The 25,138-nt window shown below is 36.2% G+C and overlaps 2 protein-coding genes across 4 annotated transcripts in view; both read left to right on the top strand.

Annotated features, from left to right (window-relative positions):
* Positions 1 to 2,639, top strand: part of Sap-r (prosaposin) — a 61,292-nt gene extending 58,653 nt beyond the window's left edge. Inside the window, exon 18 of the mRNA XM_069842120.1 lies at positions 2,089 to 2,639. Within this exon, the coding sequence (XP_069698221.1) occupies positions 2,089 to 2,145 (57 nt within the window). The 3' untranslated portion in view covers positions 2,146 to 2,639. The remainder of the gene's footprint in view (positions 1 to 2,088) is intronic.
* A 5,561-nt stretch (positions 2,640 to 8,200) lies between these two features.
* On the top strand, positions 8,201 to 23,463 carry LOC138710921 (zinc finger protein 771-like). 3 transcript variants are annotated; one of them, XM_069842118.1, is made up of 4 exons: positions 8,201 to 8,417; positions 8,610 to 8,768; positions 11,809 to 12,677; positions 21,273 to 23,463. In XM_069842118.1, the coding sequence occupies exons 3-4, from the start codon at positions 11,867 to 11,869 to the stop codon at positions 21,791 to 21,793; spliced, it is 1,332 nt and encodes a 443-aa protein (XP_069698219.1). In that variant the 5' UTR covers positions 8,201 to 8,417; positions 8,610 to 8,768; positions 11,809 to 11,866; the 3' UTR covers positions 21,794 to 23,463. The 3 variants fall into 3 exon arrangements, with proteins under 3 accessions (XP_069698219.1, XP_069698218.1, XP_069698220.1); XM_069842117.1 differs by having other exon boundaries at positions 8,201 to 8,421; XM_069842119.1 differs by lacking the exons at positions 8,201 to 8,417; positions 8,610 to 8,768 and adding an exon at positions 8,810 to 10,249.
* Positions 23,464 to 25,138: the final 1,675 nt, after the last annotated feature.

Below are 25,138 nucleotides of genomic sequence, written 5' to 3'. Positions count from 1 at the left end.
GGAGTATGTTTCATTATTATGGAAGCAAATAACTATCAAAAAGACAAGTATTCTTCATTGAAAATAAATCTTAAAAATTTGTATTTGAACGTCTAACGAACTTAGTTTGCAGCAGCATTTGCTGCGCAAGCCACTAGTATTACTTGAATTCTAACACGATTGATGTTGTTTTCTTGTACAGTCAATTCAGTTTAACGAAAAAAAAAAAAAAAAAAAAGTTCCTTCAGCAAAGTATGACCAGTTGAACAAAATTATTTTGTGTATTTGTGCTGTTTTGTTATAAATGGAATCATACCAGTCCAGTGAAGTTTCCTCTTCTGTTCTTTAACCTCCAAATTCCCAATCTCCACCATGCTAGGCCCATCTATTCTTCTCTTGTGTTAATTCTCATATATATTCTTCCTGTCCCCATACTATTTTCTTTTCTTCATAATCTTTTAATGACTTTAGACTGTTTAAATTGCTGAACATTTCTTGCCTCGCTATCTCATTACTCCTCTCCATTTATAATTTTATCTATTAAATTTATATTAATACATCAATTCTCCAAGCCACCGGCGTGGCTCAGTCAGTTAAGGCGCTTGCTTGGCAGTCTGAAGTTGCATTTGGGCGCGGGTTCGATCCCCGCTTGGGCTGATTACCTGGTTGGGGTTTTTTTTCCGATGTTTTCTCCAGCCATAATGTAAATGCCAGGTAATCTATGGTGAATCCTCGGTCTCATCTTGCTAAATATCATCTCGCTATCACCAATCTCATCGACGCTAAATAACCTAGTAGTTGATACAGCGTCGTTAAATAACCAACTAAAATAAAAATAAATCAATTCTCCAGAATCTGTCTATACACATTTTAAATTCCTCTAGGCGGCCGGGTAGCTCAGTTGGTAGAGCAGCTGGCTACGGACTGGAAGGTCCGGGGTTCGATCCCAGCTGGTGACAGGATTTTTTTCTCGTTGCCAAACTTTCAGAACGGTCCCGAGGTTCACTCAGCCTCCTATAAAATTGAGTACCAGGTCTTTCTCGGGGGTAAAAGGCAGTCAGAGCGTGGTGCCGACCACACCACCTCATTCTAGTGCCGAGATCATGGAATGCATGGTGCTCTACCTCCATGCCCCCCAAGTGCCTTCATGGCATGTTACGGGGATACTTTTACCTTTTTTTTTTACCTTTGTTAATTGTAAATCACCATTTATACACCATTGCTGTCCCCCCTTCATTCAGATCACCATTTATACACTTTTATAAATAAAAAAAAATATATATATATATTCGATTAAAGGGTTGGCTGCTAATAAAACAAAGAAAAAAAAAAAAAAAGAAAGACTTAACTATAAAGAAATATTGTTTTTTGTACATAAACAAAGAAATTAATTACGTGACTGTAACCAAACAGTACCCTTATTATGGGACAGCTATTTCTTTCTGGATTTTCTCTCTAACTCCTTCCAATATTATATGAGTATATCACCTACTGCTTATGATTTCTTATTTTTCATTTAAAGAAAAAATATAAACAGTTTCCTTCAAAGGAATAATTAATATTTTCAGAACAAGTAGATAAAGAATAGAACTAGTCCGATGTGACAAAGAAATATTTCACTTTCAACATTCGTTATGGTACTGCATGACTTGAATATTTTATTGTTCTGTCATGTTGTATAGGCTACATCGTTGATTTTAGAAAATCTTCATTGTGACAGACAGTACACAACAAGATTTTTCAGGAGGAAGAAAAAATTAATTAAAAATCAGTGGACCTACATAAGAATATGAAGTAATTCGGTAGAAAACGTTGGTGAATATGGTGAATACATCATCGAGGATCAGTGTAAGCTTATTGATGTTTAATTAATTTTTCCTTCCTGTTGAAAAATTATTTTCTGTACTGTCACATAGGAGGTTTCATAAAATCAGCAACGATATACTGAGTTTAACAGAATTTCAAATGACGGAAATAATTTCACTGTCCCTGGAATTTTGTTATACCAACAATTGACTGTAATCTGTATTGGATAACTCCTAACACTTAACATTTCATTTTTAAGAGTATGTAATTAAAGAAACTAATTTTGATTGTTTAATTTTACAGACTCTGGAACATTGCCAGGAGCTTGTTTGGAAGGCAAAGAAACCAATCAGCAATTGAGTGATAAGTAACTAAGAAGTTGATACTGATGTCAAGTATATTATTTTCAGATTTGCAAACCATACCGATTCAAATATTAAATGTCACGAGCTTGTTAGATGTGATTTCGTGTACCAAATTATATACCAGCAGCCTTAAGATTATTTACATTTGATTTATATTCTTTATTTGAAAGATGAACCTGCGATTGTTGAGTTCAGTTACTTCATACAGATACTGGCAAGCAGCTACCAGCAAGCAGAGTGATGGAATCAAATTTGAAATTTGTGCTGTGATACTGCATCAAGGACTGATGTCTGGGATTGCATCAGTAAGAAATATTGTCAAGATGTGTATTGTCAATAAAATAGAATTTCATATATTCCTAGTTGATTTGTAAATATAATAGTTTATAATAGTGGAAGTAATTCAGTTTGTTTTAATCATCATTGTGTGTATATTGCTGTACATTCATAAAAATAAAATCTGCGCATTACAGATGTTGAAGAGGAAAATGTATATCTTCTCAATAGTTTAGTTCCTGAAAACTGAAAATTTAATAACTTTTTATGCTTCTTTGTTTTCTTCTATATAGCACACTGAACACACACTATTTTATTTCTGAAGCTTCTATAAATCTTTTAGCGTTCGAATGTTTTTCTTTCCCCTCTCCTCTCTTCTCTTTTTTTTTCTCTCTGTACTTAGAAGAAATCGGCAATAAATGTGATAAATTTTGTATAATGTAGTGGAAATTTGAATTAAATAAAAATGGAATTAATATAATTAAGAGTCTTATTTTTGTATAAAATAATATAATCACCTTGTGAATAGCCATTTAAATGTATTTATACTTAACCATGCCGAAATGTAGTAATTATACACCTGGTAGCAGCCCTTTAATGGAGCTCATTAAAGTACATCTATTCATTAAAGTTCAGGTGTTCCACCAATCAGAAAACACCATTGTAGCAATATGAAAGCGCAAGTATCGATTATTCTCGGATATGCAATCGAAAGACAACTAGCGAAACGTCACGAAGGCTGGAAATCCAATACTGTCGCAGAAGTTTATGTTCTGTTACTATAATAATTAGCGTTAATTGTAGATAATATTCAAATAAATTCAATTTGTTATCGCGTTTTTCAGTGTCTAAATCAATTTCAAGGTTATATCAAGATTAATGTTTATTTTACTCTCTAGATTATATCAAGGTCAATGATATTTGTTTCTCGGAAAAAATCAATACTTTCGCGTCTGCGCACATCTCACAATTTACGAGATATTGCACAAGGTCAGTTCTGCTCCCCAGTCAGATAAGAATAACATTAATACTTATGAATAATTTCAAGTTAGAAATATGGTCGAGCATAAAAAGTCGTATGAAACTTGCCTATAATGGTAATTAAGACACTCGTATGAAAATTATGAAACTCGGGCTCGTTTCATAAACATACTCGCGTCTTAATTACTACCATTATAAGCTCGTTGCATAATGTACTATTCTTCTTCTTCTGCATTATGATCCTTTCAGTATAACCTTGGCTCCCTAATGACAGCCTTTCAATCAAATAGATCCTGTGCTTTCAATCTCCATCTTTTAACTCCAGTTTCCTTTATGTCATTTTGGACTTCATCAAACCAGCATAGTTTAGATTTTCTAGCTTATTTTCCTTGATCCAATTAGTGTCCAAAGACGTTTTTGGTGTTCTACCTTTCTTCATCCTGACCACATGTCTCACCCATTCTAGTCTTTTGAGTTTAATGTCAGTGATGATATCCGTACCTTTGTACATATTTTAAATCTCCAAATTAGTTCCGATACTTCATACACCATTTTCCAAAAACTGGACCGTAAATCTTCCTGAATACCTTCCTTTCCCATACACTCAGAATAGAGATAGAAATAGATAAACTTTATTGTCAGAGACATAAATATGCATAGACATTGTCAATAAAATACATTTAAATTACAATAAAGTCAAATATAAAATACATTAGGCAAGAGTCCAAAGGCCCACATGTGCTTCCTCTAGACTGTAGACACATAATTGTATCAATTTCTTCTTTTTTTTTTTTTTTAATATATATTTCCTGAATTTAAGAATATTATTTGTATATTTAATATCCTCAGGCAAGCTATTGTAAATTTTAATACCAAAAACCATATAAGTTCTGCTGATATTTGTAAGGTGGTGTACCGAAATACTTAAACTATTTTTATTACGAGTATCATAAGTATGAAAGTCACTATTTTGGTAAAAGAAAGATTTGAATAAATTAATTGCAATACATTAAAAATACATACACCATAAACAGTAAGGATATTATAATGTAAAAAATATTCCCTACAAGAGGTTCTACTATTAACAACCACTATGCACCTGACAATACGCTTCTGAGCCATAAAAATGTCATTCAACATGGTTCCAGTTCCCCAAAAACAAATGCCATATGAAAGTCTTGACTCAACTTGTGCAAAGTAAAGAGACATTAATATATCATGATTAATTATAGTCCTCAAAATTCGGATTTGATAACGAATACTGTTAACTTAGAAAGCATATTGTGATAATTCAGACTGTCATTGTTATAATATAATACAATATAATATTGTTTTGTTTATTCAGTCATATGACAAATCAAATTTACAAAAACCAATGACACTTATTCATATATGTAGTCATTATGTTCTATACAATGAAAATTACGAACGTTTTCGCCCTTCGGGCATCATCAGGCTCTTTGTATAATATCTCATATATAGTCTCTGTAGCAGTGGCGGCTCGTGATAAAATATTATGTGTGTTCACAATTTTGTGGTTCAAAAATCGAAAAGAATTTGAAATTGTACGTTTAGTCTAATATGAAATGTCATGATTCCAATGTTTCACTATCGAAAAAAACCGTATATAAATTCAAAACGACATATAATAATAATAATAATAATAATAATAATAATAATAATAATAATGATAATAATAGTAATAATAATGAAACTCGGTCTTTCTATTTCCAATTTTTCCTGGTAAGCCAGTTTACCCAGTTCTTTACTGTTCCAAATTTCACTGAACAGAGTTCATTGTTTACGTTTGTTAATAATGAATACATACCACAGTCCCGTTATTTACAAACGCGTGTGTTCAGTAATATATTTTGATTCACAACACACATACACTATAGCCTATACCAGTACTGTAATCCCATTCGCATAGATTGATTACTATAAATACATGCCAGTAAATATTATTCTTAAATATTATACACTACCATACAGATACTTAAATTCATACCACCACCACAGTCAGCCAGCACGTGTTTGAAAGCCAAACTATGCTATTATGCCGACACCAAGAGGACTAAAGGCCTCTTGGCCGACACTGAAGTATAGTAATTCACAAACTACACTCTCGTAGCAGCACTATACACACACATCTACGTAAAGTAAACGTTCCTACAGTCAGATGCTGACATCTACAGGCTTTTAAATTTCCTCCTCGAGATATAGCACGTGAACGATAGGCACCGATGCACCTGACATCTGTAGGATAGGTACTCATCATGTTCACTTAACGCTTTGTGCTCTTGACGAGTCATAAGCGGCCAGCTAAAAACAATTTTCTCCTGCGCATGCGTGAAATTCCTGTAACCATCTCGAAAAGAGCACGGCTTGTACGTGAACGGATGTTGCCAAGTTTACATAAGAAGTTTATGCAAGATGCGGGAAGTTTAAAATACTCGATTCTGATATTATACATCCCCACTACGTCAATATGGTATCAAATAATAAAACTAGTCGTTCATTAATGGAAACAAGGTGTTCACGTGCTCTTGTGCTCTTATTGACGCACCGCCACTGCTCTGTAGTAAAGTACAATGATAATTTGATGAAATAAACTGTATAAAAATTAACTTATGATGTGTATAAAATAGTGTTCAGACTAATGCGTAAAATTAAAAACTGTGACTGCATTACATGATACATAAAATTGTGAAAATGTGAACATATTAGTAATATTCCTCATTTAAACTTCATAATACTGATGTATATGTGTCAATCTTGCTTTCAAAGGTTCGACTTGGACGGTGAATTGTATCTGAAATAGTAATATATAGATATAGTAAAAGAAAGGAACACTTCAAACGTGAAAATGTTATTTTATCAAATCATCATTGTATTTTACTACAGAGACTATATACGAGATATTATACAAAAAGCCTGATGATGCCCGGAGGGCGAAAACGTTCGTAATTTTCATTGTATAGAACATGACTACATATATGAACGTGTCATTAGTTTTTGTAAATTTGATTTGTCATATGACTGAATAAACAAAACAATATTATATTGTATTATGTTATAGAATACTGTTAAGTTTAGAACATATACCACAATAGATTTGATGATGGTTTTGTAGAGGTTTATCTTGATTTTTTATATGTATCTAGCTTTCATGATATTATCTAATGGTTTTAGACAACAATTTGCTGCTGCAGCAATCTTCTCGTGTTTATTTGTAATTATTATCAACATTACTGGTAACTACTGCCCCTAAATATTTAAAGAATGAAACTGTATTATATGATTGATCATTAATTGCTACATATTTTGTGTTATTTAAATATATTTATATGTTATTAATGTGTAGAAAATGCAGATCAACACTTTTTAAGTTTGTTTTTATTATAAAATAACTGTTGGTATGATTGATGCATGTTACAGTTCTATATTATAGGCTAACAGGTTAATGTAGACATTGTTTTCAAAACTATACTAACATTGTTACTACTGAATCATGTCCCCTGCAGTGGCCGAGTGGTCAGACCTTCACCCTGTCACGCATGCGGTTGGGTTTAAGTCCCGGTCAGGCCTTGAAAAATCTATAATGACGTGGTTGGGGTTTTATTCAGGGTTCCCCTGTTTCCCCATGTTAGGCATCTACATCATTCTATCAACATTTCTCCATTTGTTCATCACTTCATTGCATTACCCGAACGCTGGCTGTCCTATGGACAAGGGGATGGAGGGGTTACTGCTCGAAACCTGGGTATGCAGCGAACGTTAATGTAGTCAGCTGGTGTGAGTTTGGGATTGCGCCTAGCTTGAGGGTTAGCGCAATAGATTGTAAAAGGTCGCAGTGCTGGGTCATAATGCCCTCTACCGAAAATTCCATTACATTTCATTCCAAGGTTAGGTTAAGTTCGGCTATGTCCAGACTGGATGGTGTTATGAAAGTTTTTGTTTAGTACCGTAACTTGTGAAATGTTATAGTAACCTGTTACGTGAAGTATCATAACAATTTTCATGTTACATTAACCACGCAAAGTGTTATACAATGGTACACTATTGTATTATGTCATGAAAAATGCAGCAGACCCAACCCTAATTTCCTGTTCCTCAACTGACGTAATTTATTAAAGAAAATTACGCTGGGCAAAGGCAGGTGATTTTTTTGCTTTGTAATGTTGTCAGTCATAAGGTAGTGTAATCAAATTCCTATAGTAAGGTATTTGGTGTACAGACCGATTATTTAGTCTTGACAGCTCAGCGATGTGAAAGAGGGGAAGTAATAGGAGTAGAATAGAGGTAAGGGCGAGCGGTCACTTAAGAAATGCTGTACAGCTCAACTGTATTGGAAACACACTGCTCTACTGCACGTGTGACATCTGATCGCTCTAAAGGTAAGCAACAGACTAACCTGAACACCCCTTGGTGTAACTTAATGGACTCGTCTGATCCAGGCGCACATTGTCGGCGACTGTCAGGACTAAATAATCGTACTGTAATGGCGGATTTTCCCTTCCAAAATCAACGAAACAAACTCAGCGCTAGTTTCACCGCTGGTTTATAACTTTGGGTTTCTCTTTTTTTTTTTTTTTTCTAAACAACCTTTGTTTGGGATTCTGATTTGATTTCGCGTCCGACGATAGTCAAGGGTGAATCCTGCACCGCTTGGGTAAAAATCCTAGTTATGGCGGACTGCGTTACTCAAATACATTGAACTGCTCAAAAAACAGCCAAGATGATCCTGTCGCGAGCCGCACGTAAAAATATCCGCAAATTATAGGTCCATGGTAGCCAACATAATAACACAAATACAATATGGATAGTGTATCGTGTTGGCTACCGTGGACGTATTATTTGCGGGTTTTATTTGAGTATGTAATGTTGCTAACGTTGTGAGTTCGAACTTACTGTACTACATACAGGTCACACTCATTCGTTCCTTTTTTACATTCCCTTTACACAATTGGGAAGTTTACAGTTTGTATTGTGTTTCAGATTGATTTATGGGTTAGTAGGTGTTACAACATAACCTCATTACTCCTATTGTGCACTAGCTGTCAAAATCTGTACTATAGCGCAGCTGCATTAATTCTCAACCCTTCTTATGACCCCTCCTGTATATTTTTGTAACTCTGCAGTCACGCATTCGTGATTGTTGTTAATTATTAGTTTGTATTATTATTTATATGTTCATTATAGGCATACGTCATGTGCAGATCTTCAGGTCTGGATGTGTACTGCCACAATTGAGACCAGTAGAACCAGAGTGATTTAAATGACATGAGAGATGTTCTGGGGTAGCTATTTAACTTAGAAAGTTTGGTAGCTAATTAAAAAGGGACGCCGGTCTTTTACAAGGTAAGTATGTGACAAGGTTAATGGGTTAGTTGAGGGTATATCTAAGTGACGTGGGGCCGAGAAATATGTGAAAAGATTTAGATGATTTAAGATCCTCAGTTTATGTACTTAACTTTTTGTTCAGCAATTGCTAATGGGTGATGGAACTCATGTACTGTACATCACCCTGCCCCTTAGTCGGTACCTACAATATTTCCCCATTTCGGTTTGAGTCAATGCAATTATCTTACTTTTCGTAAATTTTTTACGTAGATCACTGTGGTTCTAATGACTTCAATTTATCGTCTTCTCTCGCAGTTCGTGTATGCGTAGATTTCCAGTTAACCACCACTTTTTTCAGAAAATACATGTATGCCTTACAATTTTATTTGTTAATTCACTTAGGCCCATTTATGCGGCATTGGTATATCTTTTCTGAAGAATTACTTACGGCTTTTACAGAACCAGGAGATTCAGTGCCGCCCTCATATAAGCCCGCCATTGATCCCTATCCTGAGCAAGATTAATTCAGTCTCTACCATCATATCCCACCTCCCTCAAATCATTTTTATTTTATCCTCACATCTACATCTTGGCCTCCCCAAAAGTTTTTTCCCCGTTGGCTTCCCAACTAACACTGTATGCATTTCTAGATTCACCCATATGTGCTACATGCCCTGCCCATCTCAAACGTCTGGATTTAATGTTCCTAATAATGTCAGGTGAAGAATACAATGTGTGCAGTTCTGCATTGTGTAACTTTCTCTATTCTCCTGTAACTTTATCCCTCTTAGCCCAAATATTTTCCTGAGCACCCTATTCTCCAACACCCTTAACTTCTGTTCCTCTCTCAAAGTGAGAGTCCAAATTTCACAAGCATATAGAACAACTGGTAATATAACTGTTTTATAAATTCTAACTTTCAGGTTTTTTGAGAGCATACTGGATGACAAAAACTTCTCTACCGAATAGGTAATAACAGGCATTTTCCATATTTATTCTGCGTTTAATTTCCTCCCGAGTGTCATTTATATTTGTTGCTATTGCTCCAAGATATTTGAATTTTTCCACATCTTCAAAGAATAAATTTCCAATTTTTATATTTCTATTTCACATTATTTCTGGTCACGAGACATAATCATATACTATGTCGTTTCGCTGTAGTTTGTATCTCATTGTTTAATTAATAGTTCATAGTATTTTGCTGTTTAATTCATAAGTAACTCTTGTATATACGTAATTTTCATCTAACTCAATTTATTGCGATCTTAGTAGCTTGTAAGTTCCTTCATATGTATGTATATTTTTTGCTGGTTCAGTGGAAGAGAAGGCCTTACGGCCTTAACTCTGCCAGCTAAAATAAATTATTATTATTATTATTATTATTATTATTATTATTATTATTATTATTATTATTATTATTATTGTTATTATCAGGATAGGGACAATGGCAGGCTTGTATGAGGACGGCAATGAATCTCTGGGTTCTCTAAAAACCATAAGTAAGTATTATTAACTGCTACCGGTATTTGCGGATTCATCAAAATGATTTTACACCCAAACTTTCTGTTTTTGGTTCTTATAACAATTTTTTTTTTTTTTGCTCCAAACTGAACAGTCACTCTGGTTAAATCATCAGTCAGCTTTTTTTTTAACAATGTATATTTTCTGCATTCTCAAGTTTATTTTCTTGTTTGTAACATAGCTGGTGATTTAACCTATGCCTGAATTACTTATCACAATCACAAATGATCTTAAAACATTTTTGATCAAAGACTGTAACTAGGAACAGTGTCACCAACACTTGAAAGAATAATTACACTGGATGTTAAGTAACAGAAATAGCAACTTAATTATTGCTAATCTTTTTGTAATGTGCTGTAGTGAGTATTTTTATAATTTTATCAAGAAAAATAGCGGCTGGTCCAAAAAAAGATAATAGCTGGAAAAAGAACACTGCAACATGAAGCAATTGTTGTTCGAATGTGACTCTCGGCTGCTTTGACATTACAGAGAATATTAGCTAATTACTGCAGTTTACAATGCAAAATCTCAACATTATTAACAATGCATATACAAAAGTCCTAGCTTTTTTCCTATTACCAAGACAAATACTTATTGAAAATGTATGTATATCATAAACTCGATAAAAAGAAACTTATATGTCCTAATTCACAAAATAGGCACTGACCTTCAAAATAGCCAAATATAAACACTATAGAATTCAACTATCAGGATTCTATAACGATAAAACATGCTTATCTAGTAAAAAGCCTCTGAAACCATGCAAGGGAATGAAATAGGCAAAAAGGGCAGAATCCTGAAACTATTGATAAGATCATAATGTACCATAGAATATTTATTTGAAATGTTTTATTTTTTATTTTATTTATAAAGAAAACTATTAAACACACAATTACAGTTAGACATGCTCTTGGCTATGCAAATCAAGATTTCAGGTATAACTCCCTGTAAAGTTGATTTGAATAATTTAGAGGGTAAAATTGTTCTGGGGCCGGGCATCGAACCCGGGAACTTTGGTTTAACGTACCAACGCTCTACCAACTCAGCTACCCGGGAACTCTACCCGACACCGATCCAATTTTTCCCTCTATATCCACAGACCTCAAAGTGAGCTGACAACCATCAAGCAACCAACTTCGAGTGCACACTAACTCTGTGTGACTTAAATTGTGGTGTATTATGCAAATCAAGATTTCAGGTATAACTCCCTGTAAAGTTGATTTGAATAATTTCGAGGGAAAAATTGTTCCGGGGCCGGGCATCGAATCTGGGACCTTTGGTTTAATGTACCAACGCTCTACCAACTGAGCTACTGAGTCACACGGAGTTTGTGTGCACTCGAAGTTGGTTGCTTGACAGTTGTCAGCCCACTTTGAGGTCTGTGGATATAGAGGGAAAAATTGGATCGGTGTCGGGTAGAGTTCCCGGGTAGCTCAGTTGGTAGAGCGTTGGTACGTTAAACCAAAGGTCCCGGGTTCGATGCCCAGCCCCGGAACAATATTTCCTTCCAAATTTTTCATGCTCTTGGCTGTTACAGACTTTGCAAAACAGCACTTTGATCTACATACGGAGGCACTGCTGAGGAGAGTTGCAATATGCAGAGCAGCAGAGAGGAAAGTGATGTAATGGTACGTGCTGAAGGAGTTCGTCTTTTGGAGCTGTCATGCTTGAGAGAGGCTCTGGAACCCTTCCTGGCATGCAGATTTTGCAGTACGGGAAGACTAGAGTTGAAGGAGGACATGAAGAAGGCTAACAAATTGTACTCAGCACTCTACCTCGCCTGTGAAACGTGTTTCCACTGCTTGGAAATCCATTCATCAAGGCCTTTATCAGAGGAAATGCATTCCTGCCACTGGGAGGTGAATCGTTGCACTGAAAAACTGATGATAAACCTGAACATTGATGAGGAACTCCTCAAAAAAGTATTCCAAGGTTACAACGTCCCTTATCCAATTCAGGATTCTCACCACATTCCAGAAATAGAAGAGGAAATGTTGGAGGAACAGGAAGAGTTTGAAGAAGGCACTGATGACATTGCTCGTGATGAAGATTCTATTGAACTCATGGGTGAAGCCCTGGATGAAGGAGAGGATTTGCTGAAAACTTCGGATAATGTGGAGAGAGAGTCAGGCGCATCTGTTTCAAAAACTGTCATGAGGAATAAAAGGTACACCTGCCTGATCTGTCATCAGGAGTTTCGGCGTCTTGGAGAACTGAAGCAGCACTCCAGTGAGCACAGCGACCAGGACATGTTCTCCTGTCCTGAGTGCATGGAGACCTTTCAGGCAGAGGGTGCGTTTAAGTTGCACATGAAGACGCATTGCAAAAGCAATCATCAATGCAATGTCTGTGGCAGAACGTTCAAGAAGACATTCAATCTCACCCAGCACATTAGGACTCATACAGGTTAGTAAATGATTACGAAATACGAAAAGCCTGAAATCCCATAAGGGCAACGGCCTCCTACAGGAGTGTAGGGTGAGCTGAAGGTCTACTTCACTTGGGGAGCCAGTCCAAGGGAGCTTACACTATACACTTACAAACTAAACACACAAACGAATTATACCAACTGAACACGAAAAACTATACAGACTAAACATATAAATTATGCAAACTAAACATCCACAAAAAACTATGCAAACTATAGTCCCGTCGCTCTAATTTCTGGCAGCCAATCGTGTTGCAGGTTGGCTACATTTAAACGTGTGCGTCTTGTGATTCGCTGATTCATTTCTTAAGGCTCGATAAATACTTAATATAATCGCCCGCCATTTTAGCTCTTTCGTTGGCGTTCGCAGAAAGCACACGAAGACGTTATTTGCCGCTCAATTATTTGCTGAATTACATTGTGTTTGATTTATTATCATAGGAGCTACGACATGATAATGTTTAACGGTGTGGCAAATAGATTCCTCGTATGGTAGCTCGGCAACGTAAGAACAAAAATGGCGAAGGATACTACCTACCTAGACTTTATCGAGCCTTCACTTTCTAAGACGTAAGCAAAGAGGTGGAGTCACGCCGGAAATAACAGTGTCGGAACTAAAAACACACAAATTATAATCTGAACACACAACTATCCACACCAAACACACAATAAAAAAGAAAGAAAAAAATTACACAAACTGAACACATACATAGTCTTAACTCATACACAAACTAAATACAGAAAAACCTATACAAATTGCACACATAAATTGTACAGCCTAAACACACAAACTATCTAAACTAAACACACAAAAACGATACAATTGAACACAAAAATTATACTAAGTACATGAACTATACCAACTATACACGGAATCAAGCTATCCAAACTAAAACACACAAAACCATACAATTGAACACAAAAATTGTACTAACTAAATATATGAACTATACCAACTATACATTGAATCAAACTATCCAAACTAAAACACACAAAACCATACAATTGAACACAAAAATTATACTAACTAAATACACGAACTATACCAACTATACACGGAATCAAACTATGCAAACTAATACACACAAAATGATACAATTGAACACAAAAATTGTACCAGTACTAACTAAATACATTAACTATACCAACTATACACGGAATCAAACTATGCAAACTAAAATACACAAAACCATACAATTGAACACAAAAATTATACTAACTAAATACATGAACTATACCAACTATACACGGAATCAAACTATGCAAACTAAAACACACAAAACCATACAATTGAACACAAAAATTATACTAACTAAATACATGAACTATACCAACTATACATTGAATCAAACTATCCAAACTAAAACACACAAAACCATACAATTGAACACAAAAATTATACTAACTAAATACATGAACTCTACCAACTATACACGGAATCAAACTATGCAAACTAAAACACACAAAACCATACAATTGAACACAAAAATTATACTAACTAAATACATAAACTATACCAACTATACACGGAATCAAACTATGCAAACTAAAACACACAAAACCATACAATTGAACACAAAAATTATACTAACTAAATACATGAACTATACTAACTGTACACGGAATCATACTATCCAAACTGAAACACACAAAACCATACAATTGAACACAAAAATTATACTAACTAAATACATGAACTATACCAACTATACATAGAATCAAACTATCCAAACTGACATACACAAAAATAACTATATAAACAATACACAACTATACACAGTTTACATAGTGTTCGTAATATTTCTTCCAGTCTTTTCCATGCCTGCCTATCCCTCGCTGTTCTCGTCCACTGCCCTCCAGAGTAAATGATTATGCCTACCTAATTAAATAGCTTTTAACACTAGAACGACCGACAGGACATTTTTGTTCCATTCCAAAATTTAAACACCTCTTCTAATTATTTTCGAGGGAATTTGGGGGCTTCTGACTAGTATTTTTTTGTGTTCATTTAAAAAAAATAGTTGTCCCTCTCGAACGCATAGAATCTGAAAAAATCTTAGAAATACCTATAATGACCAACAGGATATTTTTTTCCCCACATAGAAATTAAGCACTATTGATTGTTATACATTATTAGTGGTCGTCAGTTTAGTCAATTACTCATAGAAAGAACATGATTGGTAAGTCGTATATAAAGAATATGACCATAGGATAGGAAAACGTGTCATGTCGTGGAGCTGTGTTGAGAGACGTGAGGGAGGGGGTGAAGGGGTGGTTTTGGCGCGTCGCGGTTGTCTCGTAACAATTGGTTTAGAGTAAAAACCAAGCTTTTACAATGAGCTTCGGCAGAAGACGTCACGGCCTTATAACAAAGAAGCAAATTCACTGTCGGTACAATGGTTCAGGCTCCTGACAGGACAAAGTGGGAAGTAGTCTGTACTAATGTTCTAACAACTTGAAGGTGCAGACAGCAGAATATTTTTCACGACAATACTGCTCCTTCTCCATAATCAAAAAGGTGTGTTATCATTGTACTTGTCTCAAGTGCTTAGAAGACCTCGATGCATTTCTGGATAGTCTGTATGTAAGCAGTGCAAACGAATTCAAAGAAATAAAAGTGAATCTTCTCTGGTCAGAAAAAAAAGGTATCCCAAACTGCAGTCGGTTCAAAGAAATCATGAGGTTTCTGAAATTTGATTTGAGATCAACTCGCTCGGAACGATCGAAAGAAGGTACCTGCATGGACTGTACTCACATATATACCTGTGTGAAAAATAATGTAATTTAGGCTAAGATGTGTCATTTGTATCATACTTTTCAGTATATGTTTACTTATCTGTAGTAAGTTTCAACATGTTATGTAAACCTTCGACTTGACTGTACTTGATTGACGTAATCAAGAAGTCATAATATTTCTTCAACACTATACTAAAATATACGCCAATTACCTACATAAGTTATGTACGAAATTTACGTGAAAAGTTTCCTTCTGTGTCATTTTACATGAAAATATATCAAAACAGCAACTGTCTGAGATGACTGTACTTGATGTTTAAAATTCTAAAAATGTTACTTGATGATCATAGAGTCTCATCCCTGCACAATACCCATTTCTTATATAAAAAGTACCAGTTTCCGGTCCAAGACATGTCTGATTACAGACAGGAATTTTTGTCCTGGTAGTCGTATTAAGGTGTTTCGGTCTTTCTAGTGTTAAAGAACTCGGAGGTTCATTGCCGCCCTTACATAAGCCTACCATCGGTCCCTATCCTGAGCAAGATTAATTCAGTCCCTAGCATCATATCCCACCTTCCTCAAATCCATTTTTATATTATCCTCTCATCCACTTATATGTCTTGGCCTCCTCAAAGGTCTTTTTTCTCAGGTTTCCCAACTAACACACTAGGCCTATATGCATTTCTGGATTCACCTATATATGCTACATGCTCTGCTCATCTCAAACGTCTGGATTTAATGTTCCTAATTATGCTAGGTGAAGAATACAATGCATACTCGTACAGTTCTGCATTGTAAATTACAATGCCTTCAACAGAAATGCATGAATGGTGAAATGTTTTTATATAGTCATTCATAATATTGAGGTTCTTTATAAATAGCTACTATGATATGATTTATTGTCACTCTACCGTTTAGTCCTGCTGGCCCTTCACATTCCTGTATTCGGGCCAGCATTCCCGTTCTTACACTACTTACATCATTTATAAATTTAGTGGATGAATCATGCACATATCTTCCTTTATTCAACACTGTGTCCTTCCGTGTCCATTCTTTTCTCTTGTAACTTCATCTATTTTCGTACTTTAATCATCTGACACCATTTATCATTCTAAAACCTTTCTAAATCTAATTCCTCTATCCCTAGTATTTCGTTTACTATTAAGTTCAGTCTCTATTTTCACTACACATACTATTCATTACCGTTTCTATCTCTTCCTTGTTTTACTCATATGACAAAAATATTTTTCGTATTCTCTATCCCACCTGATACTACATTCCTTTCTTTTCTTTACTTTTTACATCACTTCACTATTTCATTTACTACCTTTACACTTTACATTATTTATAACATTATGATCTTCCCAATCCTTCTCTCCCACTATGCTCTATCCTTTTTATTTTCAATATTCTTTGCCACTTGTTCACTACTTACACACCATTTTCTTAAATTGTAGGTTAGTTTTTCTTTACCATTACACATTTAAAATAACTACTGAAGCTTTCCTGGCAATGTGATAATTCAAAATGTTCTCGGGCTTCCAGCCAGGTAATAAGTTGGTGATCCACTGATGTTTCGAGGATGTTCATCTTCCTCGTCTTCAGGGTTAACTGATAATTAGGGGGATATCTTGCTCCTTATTTATAGTGCCGTGGGGAGTAGTCAGCCGAGGAACTGGACGCTGATTGGTTGTCCGTGTTCCATGTGTTTTGGACCGCGGTGTGAACACTGCCGAAGATGAACATCCTCGAAACCAGTGTTGCCATACCTACTGATTAAGCAGGAGATTTCGTGTTTTTCCATTGAATCTACTGCTCTACTTCTTTTTTTGTCAAAAGTCCGAATTTCTCCTTCGTTTTTGGCATGCTGGAGCCACCTGGTACTATGTCCGGATTTTAAATTTATTACATATTATATTATTCACCATGTCTTACTTTTGCATCTTATACATAAGTCAAAAAATGTTTTCATTTTCTCCCCAACGAGCTAGAAGTAAGAATATTCTTCCATCTCGTGTCTCCCTGCTCATAACGCGTCCCCACAATGATGCTTAAAGGAGCAAGAACACGTGAAACAGTGAGTGAGTAAATTGTAGGTACTGTTTTTTTTTGTGTTACATATGGTGCACAGTGATCTTTTAAAATGATTGAAAGTGTCCCAGCAAGAAAGAAGAGTAAATACTTCTTCCCAGAATTATAAATCAGAGTGGGAAAATTATGAACAGTTTAAATGGTAGTTATGCAAAAACAGGAAAAGGAATCATTTTTCGTCTGTTATAATCGCAGCTAATGCAGTACTGTCTTTAATATCATCTTTAAAATAAATCTCGTTCTATCTAAAATCGTTTGTCAATATACAAAAAACTCCTGATTAATACATTTTAATGCGAAACATTGTCAATGAGACATTACTGTGTAAAAACAAAATTGCATGACTTATTTACATATGATGAGTAAAGATGACAGTAGTAACATTGTGAATTTTATTAGTAACGACAATGTAATTTATTCGTCACAACAATAATTCCTTTCTACAATTCGCCTTAAACGCTCTCGTTAACAATTGGATTTTCACTCAACACAGTATTCGTTATAGCACTCCACTGACGACAATGACAATTTACTTGGACTAGTACGAACAACAATGAACTGTTAATCTTAACTAATATTTACAAAGCACTATTTACAAATCAGAACTATCAGTTCTCAGTTCACAGTTCTTCTATCTCAGTCACTCGAGTTCACAGTATCTCGAACCACAGACCTTCAGAGACAGTTCACTGTACTCGAACTCAGGTCCTTCCAACTGCGGTCCACTGCACTCGAACTCAGGTCCCTCCAACTGCGGTCCACTGCACTCGAACTCAGGCTTTCGGATGCTGATACAGTTGCGGACGCACACTCGAGTCGAACTCCGGTACACAAGACTGGCTTGCTTGCTCTGGCTTTCTCACTGACTGGCTGACTAATCAACTGAAAACTGCTGTCGTTCCTTCGCGTCCGTAATTTATAACCACAGCGACGTAGCCTCGAAAGTTCCACGCGTCTCTAGAGATGGCACTCCAGAAAAATCCAGAACCCTCTCCTCTCTACCAGCACCAGATGCACGCGCACTCTCTCTCCACTCTCTCGCTGCGTAGGCCCTTTCCCCTTACTTCTCTCCACCACGCGCCATCCCAAAGCGCTCCGCGAAGCCCGCGCCGGCCCACGCGCGGTCCGCCCTCTTGCGGGACGCTGGTCGTGAGTTCGAATCTCACGTCGCTGTCACAATATTTATCAAAATTTTTCCATTTCATTGGTTAGGCATGTGCTATATAGTAATAAAACAGTATCACCTTTCTTACAATATACACTATTTTATAATTAATATTATAATAGAAAGAGAAAATTCATGTTCAATTAATCTATTGTAATCTCCTGTTTCTTTCTATGGTTTTCTCCTGATTTTCGTGAGTAGGTCGTGGCAACACTGCTCGAAACGTCAGTGGATCACCAACTTATTACCTGGCTGGAAGCCCGAGAATGTTTTGAGTTATTACACATTTGCTTCCCACTCTCTGTTTGCTTCTCATTGTCTGTGGTTCCTTTACATCTCTTCTTTAAATAGCTACTAAGAAAAGCAGCACATAAAAAGATAAAACTGCATCTCTGTCAAGTATTTTATACCATACCAGACTATGGCATCACTTATAGACCACTGGTATATTTCAGGTAGTAGGAGCTTTTGTCTGCTGTTCTGGAGCTGAGCTCAGGCTTGGGTTCGATTCCTGCTTGGGCTGGTTACTTGGTTGGGTTTTTTCCGAGGCTTTCCCAAACTTTAGGACAAAATGTCAGATAACCAAATGATAAATCCTAAATAACCTAGTAGTTGATACAGGGTTGTTAAATGATCAACGTCAATTGTAAGAATTTGTATTTAAATAATTGATTAAATGGCGATCTTAGTCGTGTTAATTATGTAAGCATATGCGGCTTACAGCTGTTTCGGTGCTATTCGACACCATCCTCAGAGCCTACTAGATCTCGGCGCTATCGCAACTTCGCTGCCTGTTGTGTGGGTGCGTTCGTGTGATGAAGAGTTGTGTCAAATAGTGTATGTGTTCTGAAATTGATCTGTGTGTTGAGAATTTGATTAGGGTGTGTTTTAGTGTGTGTTTATTTCATATTGTTCTAGTGTGTTGAGTTCTTGGTTTTTGGGTTGTATGTGTAGGATTTCCATGTCTGTATTTATGTTATTGTATGTGTGGTTAGCATTAGTTATGTGTTCGGCATATGTAGATGTATTGTGTCCTCTGGTTATTGCTTTAATGTGTTCTTTGTATCAAGTTTGGAATGATCTGCCTGTCTGTCCAATGTAGAAACTGTCGCAACTATTGCATGTGAGTTTGTATACGCCTGTGTGGTTGTATTTATTTGTTTGTGTGTTGAGATGTCTTTGTAGTGTGTTTTCTGTTCTGTATGCTATGTTGTATTTCTGTTTTCTGAATGAGGATGCGATCTTGTGTATGTTTTTGTTTTCGTATATTAGTGTGCAGGGGCGGCTTTTATTAAGGGGCACATGGGCACGTGCCCTCCCAGTGATTTTTATTATCGTATTATGACTATATTATAATACAATTTAATTGCATTATGAAATAATAACTTAAAGAGTTTCACATTTTCATTGCTACTAATGTTTTCAGAATCTGTAGTAGTCTACGAAACCCAAGTTTTCTGAACAGGTAATAAAATGGGCTCTCTCTTCTCGTGCCCAGCGATGGACAAGGAAGGGATGGGGGTGTGAGTTGTAGGAAGGCGGAGCTCTTTGCCTCAGACCGTGTGCTTTGGGCACTGTATTTGCCGTGCCCACCAAGCCTCTTTAATTTAGGAACAGTCCAATTAGCTGCGTGCGATTTTTAGGGGTGTTGATACTTGCTGTGTAGCAGACGACATTTTACAGCTAAACTTGACATGAAAAGTGTTAAATGTAAGTTTAATAATTTAGAAGCTCGACTCATTGTATAAATCACGTGTGTATGTGTGTGTGTATGTCACAGTTATGTTGTTAATGTTCCCTGTAAACTTTTATGCTTCCATCGTATCCAAAAAAAAAAAAAAAAAAAAAAAAAGAAAGTTTACATTAGAATACATGAAGTTGGCAGTTCTCAAAAAGCTTTGTCACTGACAATAGAGAATCTTGGCGGGCGTTTTGCCGCCTTCAGTGCACACTACAGTTTTCAACTGAGTTTCTCTAAGTCTAGTGCTGCGGTAGTAAGAAGGCAGGCAGTTGCGTGATCTGCGAGTACGAACGAGTGAGAATCAGCGCATTTCTGTGAATTACACTTAGAATTCCATTTAACTTTCCTCTGGGCGTAGCAGTGCTCTCAATTGAGAGAAAGATGGTACATTCTATTCCGAACTTCAACCATAGTTATAGAGGATTTTGCTCGCAGAAAGAACCGAAAAATGGAGCTCATCTACAAAAATTAGAAAGGTTAGTGCACATCAATTGGTTTTATATGTTTTTAATTTTCAGGGTTCATCATTCAGGTTGTGCCCCACTTGACAGAATGGCCTTCGGCCGCCACTGTTAGTGTGATGTATTTCGTGTGTTCTTGTGTTTGTGTTGTGTTTTGTGTGTTTTTGTGTTTGTTGAATAACACCGAAAGAGCTGTAAGCCGCACATGCTTACATAATTAACACGACTAAAATCGCCATTTAATCAGTTATTTATATTCAAGTGTTAAAAGTAGTGTACGAAAGATTCAACATGAATTTATATTTGTTATTTATGCGATGGTATGTGTTTCGTAAGATATAACCAATATTCTGTTTGAACCAAGCATTTTTACTTTCAGGTGAGAAACCTTTCCTGTGTTCCACATGTGGCAAATCTTTCGGAGATTCGTCAACATTGAGCAAACACCAGAAATCTGTCCACAACTCTGAACGTCCACTGAGTTGTGGCTCATGCGGGAAGACCTTCTACCATGCCGGCCACCTAAAAGTCCACATGCGTCGACATACAGGGGAAAAGCCATATCCGTGTCAAATCTGTGGTAAGGCTTTTGCTTACCCTGACAGCTTAAAGAAGCATTCATTGATTCACACCGATCAACGCCGGTTCCACTGCAACATGTGTGGACGCACATTTCGGTGGCGTGAGAGTCTTAAACAGCATATGAAAACCCATCAGCAGCAGAAACAGCAGAACGAGGGAGAGCAGTGGAAACAGTGTTCTGATGAACTGGCTACTGAGGTGCCAGAAATCCGTGGGACCAACCCAGCGACTGAGCCAGTGTCTGTAGCAGGTACTGATGTGGTGTCACTAACGCAGGTCATACCGTACCTAGAAACTATTAGAGTGGAGTACTACTGAATTGTTGTAGGTGCAGAGAAAAGCAACCACAGCATGTCTCATCTACATCCCCGAGATCATTTGAAGACTGCTGAACCAGTGATGCTGTAGAGAAAGATAACTGCAGCACTGTCATTTATTGCAGTAGAACCCCGATTATCCGTCACCCTATTAACCGATTGGCGGATTATCCGACTGTCTAGGTGTCGCTCTTTTTTTCTTCAGAAATAAATAACTTATATATATTTTTTTATTTTTTTATTTTATTGGGTTATTTTACGACGCTGTATCAACATCTAGGTTATTTAGCGTCTGAATGATATGAAGGTGATAATGGCGGTGAAATGAGTCCGGGGTCCAGCACCGAAAGTTACCCAGCATTTGCTCGTATTGGGTTGAGGGAAAATCCCGGAAAAAACCTCAACCAGGTAACTTGCCCCGACCGGGATTCGAACCCGGGCCACCTGGTTTCACAGCCAGACGCGCTGACCGTTACTCCAAAGGTGTGGACTAAATAACTTATATGAAGTACTGTTTTGTACATCATGTTAGTAGGTTTTACATATGTTTTTGCTAGAGAATGTTATTACAAGCCTTTATCATTACACAGCATTGTCTACTGTTCGAATTGCCGTTCTATTGTTTTATATTTTTCTACTGACCAGCCTCATGGTCTAGTGGTCAGAGCTTCTGGCCCTAGTTCATGAGGTCCCGGGTTCGATTCCCGGTTAGAGCACAGGAATTTTTCCTTAAAGGGGATTATTCCTGTGTTCGTCCGTGGTCTGGAATTTAGGTTAAGTTTAGATTTAAGACCTCTCCTGGCACTACATTATCATAATCATCCTATCACATCATCGGGGTAATGTAACTCCGCCTTCCAGGCGCCCCAACCTCAGAAGCGGGTTACAATTAAGCCACAGCCAGGAGAGAAGACCAGAAATGTCGAAAAGACAACCTGGTGGCATTGGATTAAAAAAAAATAATAATAATATAACTTGTATATAAAATGTCTTCCATGGGTGTACGAGTGTTAACAGAAAACATATTGTGCTAAGTATCGAAAAAATGGAAATAATTGAATGGTTTGAGGAAGAGAAACTGTGGCTCATCTCGCACCAGAATACGAGATAGCAGGTCAAATGCGCGATTTAATAAAAAAAAAAGAAACAAAGTTAAAGTGTAAAAAAGTATGTAAATCTACAATATGAGATCTCATTTATTCCTATTTTTCCTGAGACAGTCATTACAAAGGGCTTCCTTGCTCCTTAAAAACCCGTCGTTGACATCCAGATTTAAATTAGTGAACTTCTGATCCACTACATAGCAAGTTAAATACAAGACCATGGAGAAAATTACAAAATCTTTCATGGTACGGATTATCCGATTTTTTCGGTCAACCGTTCAGTCCATCCCCTTCATTACCATGGATAATAGAGGTTTTACTGTATATTCTCAAGAAAAATTGTAAATTATGTTTTATTTAATGACGCAACTGTCGAGGTTATATCAGCATCTCCGGTGTGCCGGAATTTTGTCCCGCAGGAGTTCTTTTACATGCAAGTAAATCTACTGACATGAACCTGTCGCATTTATATCCTCAAGAACATTTAGGAATTGTGTACATGCAGTGGAAGTGCAGTAAATGTGTAGTAATCGTGCATGAAGAGAGAATAAATCAAGGTTAAATTTAACACTTTTGTACTCAATACTCTTCAGAATTTAAAACTGAACCATACAAAACCAAATTAAATGTTTATAAATCACTTTTCAAATATATGATGAGCACTTTCATTTGACTTAAAATCCGTGTATACTGAACTACGATTTAGTTGCACTTGTAACCTTGAAATAGTGGCACTTAAAAAATAGTTAGGTGATGGTATCATGGATATTAGGACACACACCATCTGTCACAATGCTAAGAAGACTGGTATTAAAAAGTATGGTGTTGCTTTTGTAATAAAAATGGATGTTACAGGTATCATTCTATATTTTAAACCTATTAACGAGAGAATATGTACCGGTACTTTGAGAATTAGAGAATTTTTTAATATGACTTTTCAATGCTCTTGCTCCTGCTAATGATAAAGAAGAGGAAGTTAAAGAAGAATTTTATGAAGAGCTGAAAAGAGTATATGATTCAATTCCAATTTTGTTAATTGATTATTTTACAATGCTTTATCAACTGCTTTCGTTATCGAGCATCTGAGTGAGGTGAAGGTGATAATGCTAGCGAGATAAGTCCAGGGTCCAGCACTGAAAGTTACCCAGCATTTGCTCTTAATGAGCTGAGGGAAAAGTCGGGGAAACAACCTCAACCAGGTAACTTGTCTTAACCAGGATTTAAATATCATTTAATGATACAAAACTGATTTTAGGTGATTTAAATGCACAAATTGGAAAGGAAGGACAACACAGAGGAACAGTTGGAACAGCTAGCTGACATGATGTTTCAAGTGATAATGGACAATGATTGATTTTGCAACATTTAAAAGTACAGTTATTAGCTCCACCTTCTTCTCTCACAAATCAAAACACAAGAGAACATTTCCACCAGATAGAGTAATTTTTAATGAGATAGATCATGTCCTAATAAATGGATGATTTACAACAGCTATTCTGGACGTAATATCATTGTGAGGTGCTAACATTGATAGTGACCATCTAAATTTAACATAACATCTCTCAGAGAAAATGGCATAACAGAAATACTTAAAATTAAAATATATCAGAATTTTAATAATGATAAAATAGAAAATGTTTCAGAATCTGCTTAAGAAATATGGGCACCGTTAAAGTCTAATGTGACAACAGCAGCTAAGATAGTATTAGGTTATAAGAAGAAAAAAGATAAACGAGAGTGGTTTTATTAAGAATGCCAGGAAGACATAATTTAAAAAATAAGAAATATACGGTACAGAATATATTGAAAGAATGATTAGAATTAGAGAAGGGACATAAAGAAGCAAGGAAAAAAGCCAATGAAATACCCAGGAGAAGAAGAACGTAAATTTTTTAATAAATGACTGCTACAGATGGAAGAGGACTTCTAAAATAATAATGCAAGAGAAGAATGTGGAATAACCTCCCAACCAAGCTCTTGGATAGCTGCTTTCATCATGTGAGCAGAGTGCTGATGTGCATTATCATATTGCAATTTATAGTCTTACCAGTCGTTTTTCTTCAATTACGGCCACAAGGTGCCTGATTGTTGCCAATGAATATCGGCATTTATGGTTACATACCTGGGAAGCAATTCGTAGGACATGATGCCTTTTTTTATCCCATCAAATGCATAATATGATCTTCTGTGGATGGATACTAATTTTGTATGAGGTGTTGTATGTTGAAACGTCAGAACCATTT

This window comes from Periplaneta americana, chromosome 12, assembly GCF_040183065.1.
Source record: "Periplaneta americana isolate PAMFEO1 chromosome 12, P.americana_PAMFEO1_priV1, whole genome shotgun sequence".
Taxonomy (NCBI): Eukaryota; Metazoa; Arthropoda; class Insecta; order Blattodea; family Blattidae; genus Periplaneta; species Periplaneta americana.
This window is presented reverse-complemented; position numbering and strand designations above follow the sequence as displayed.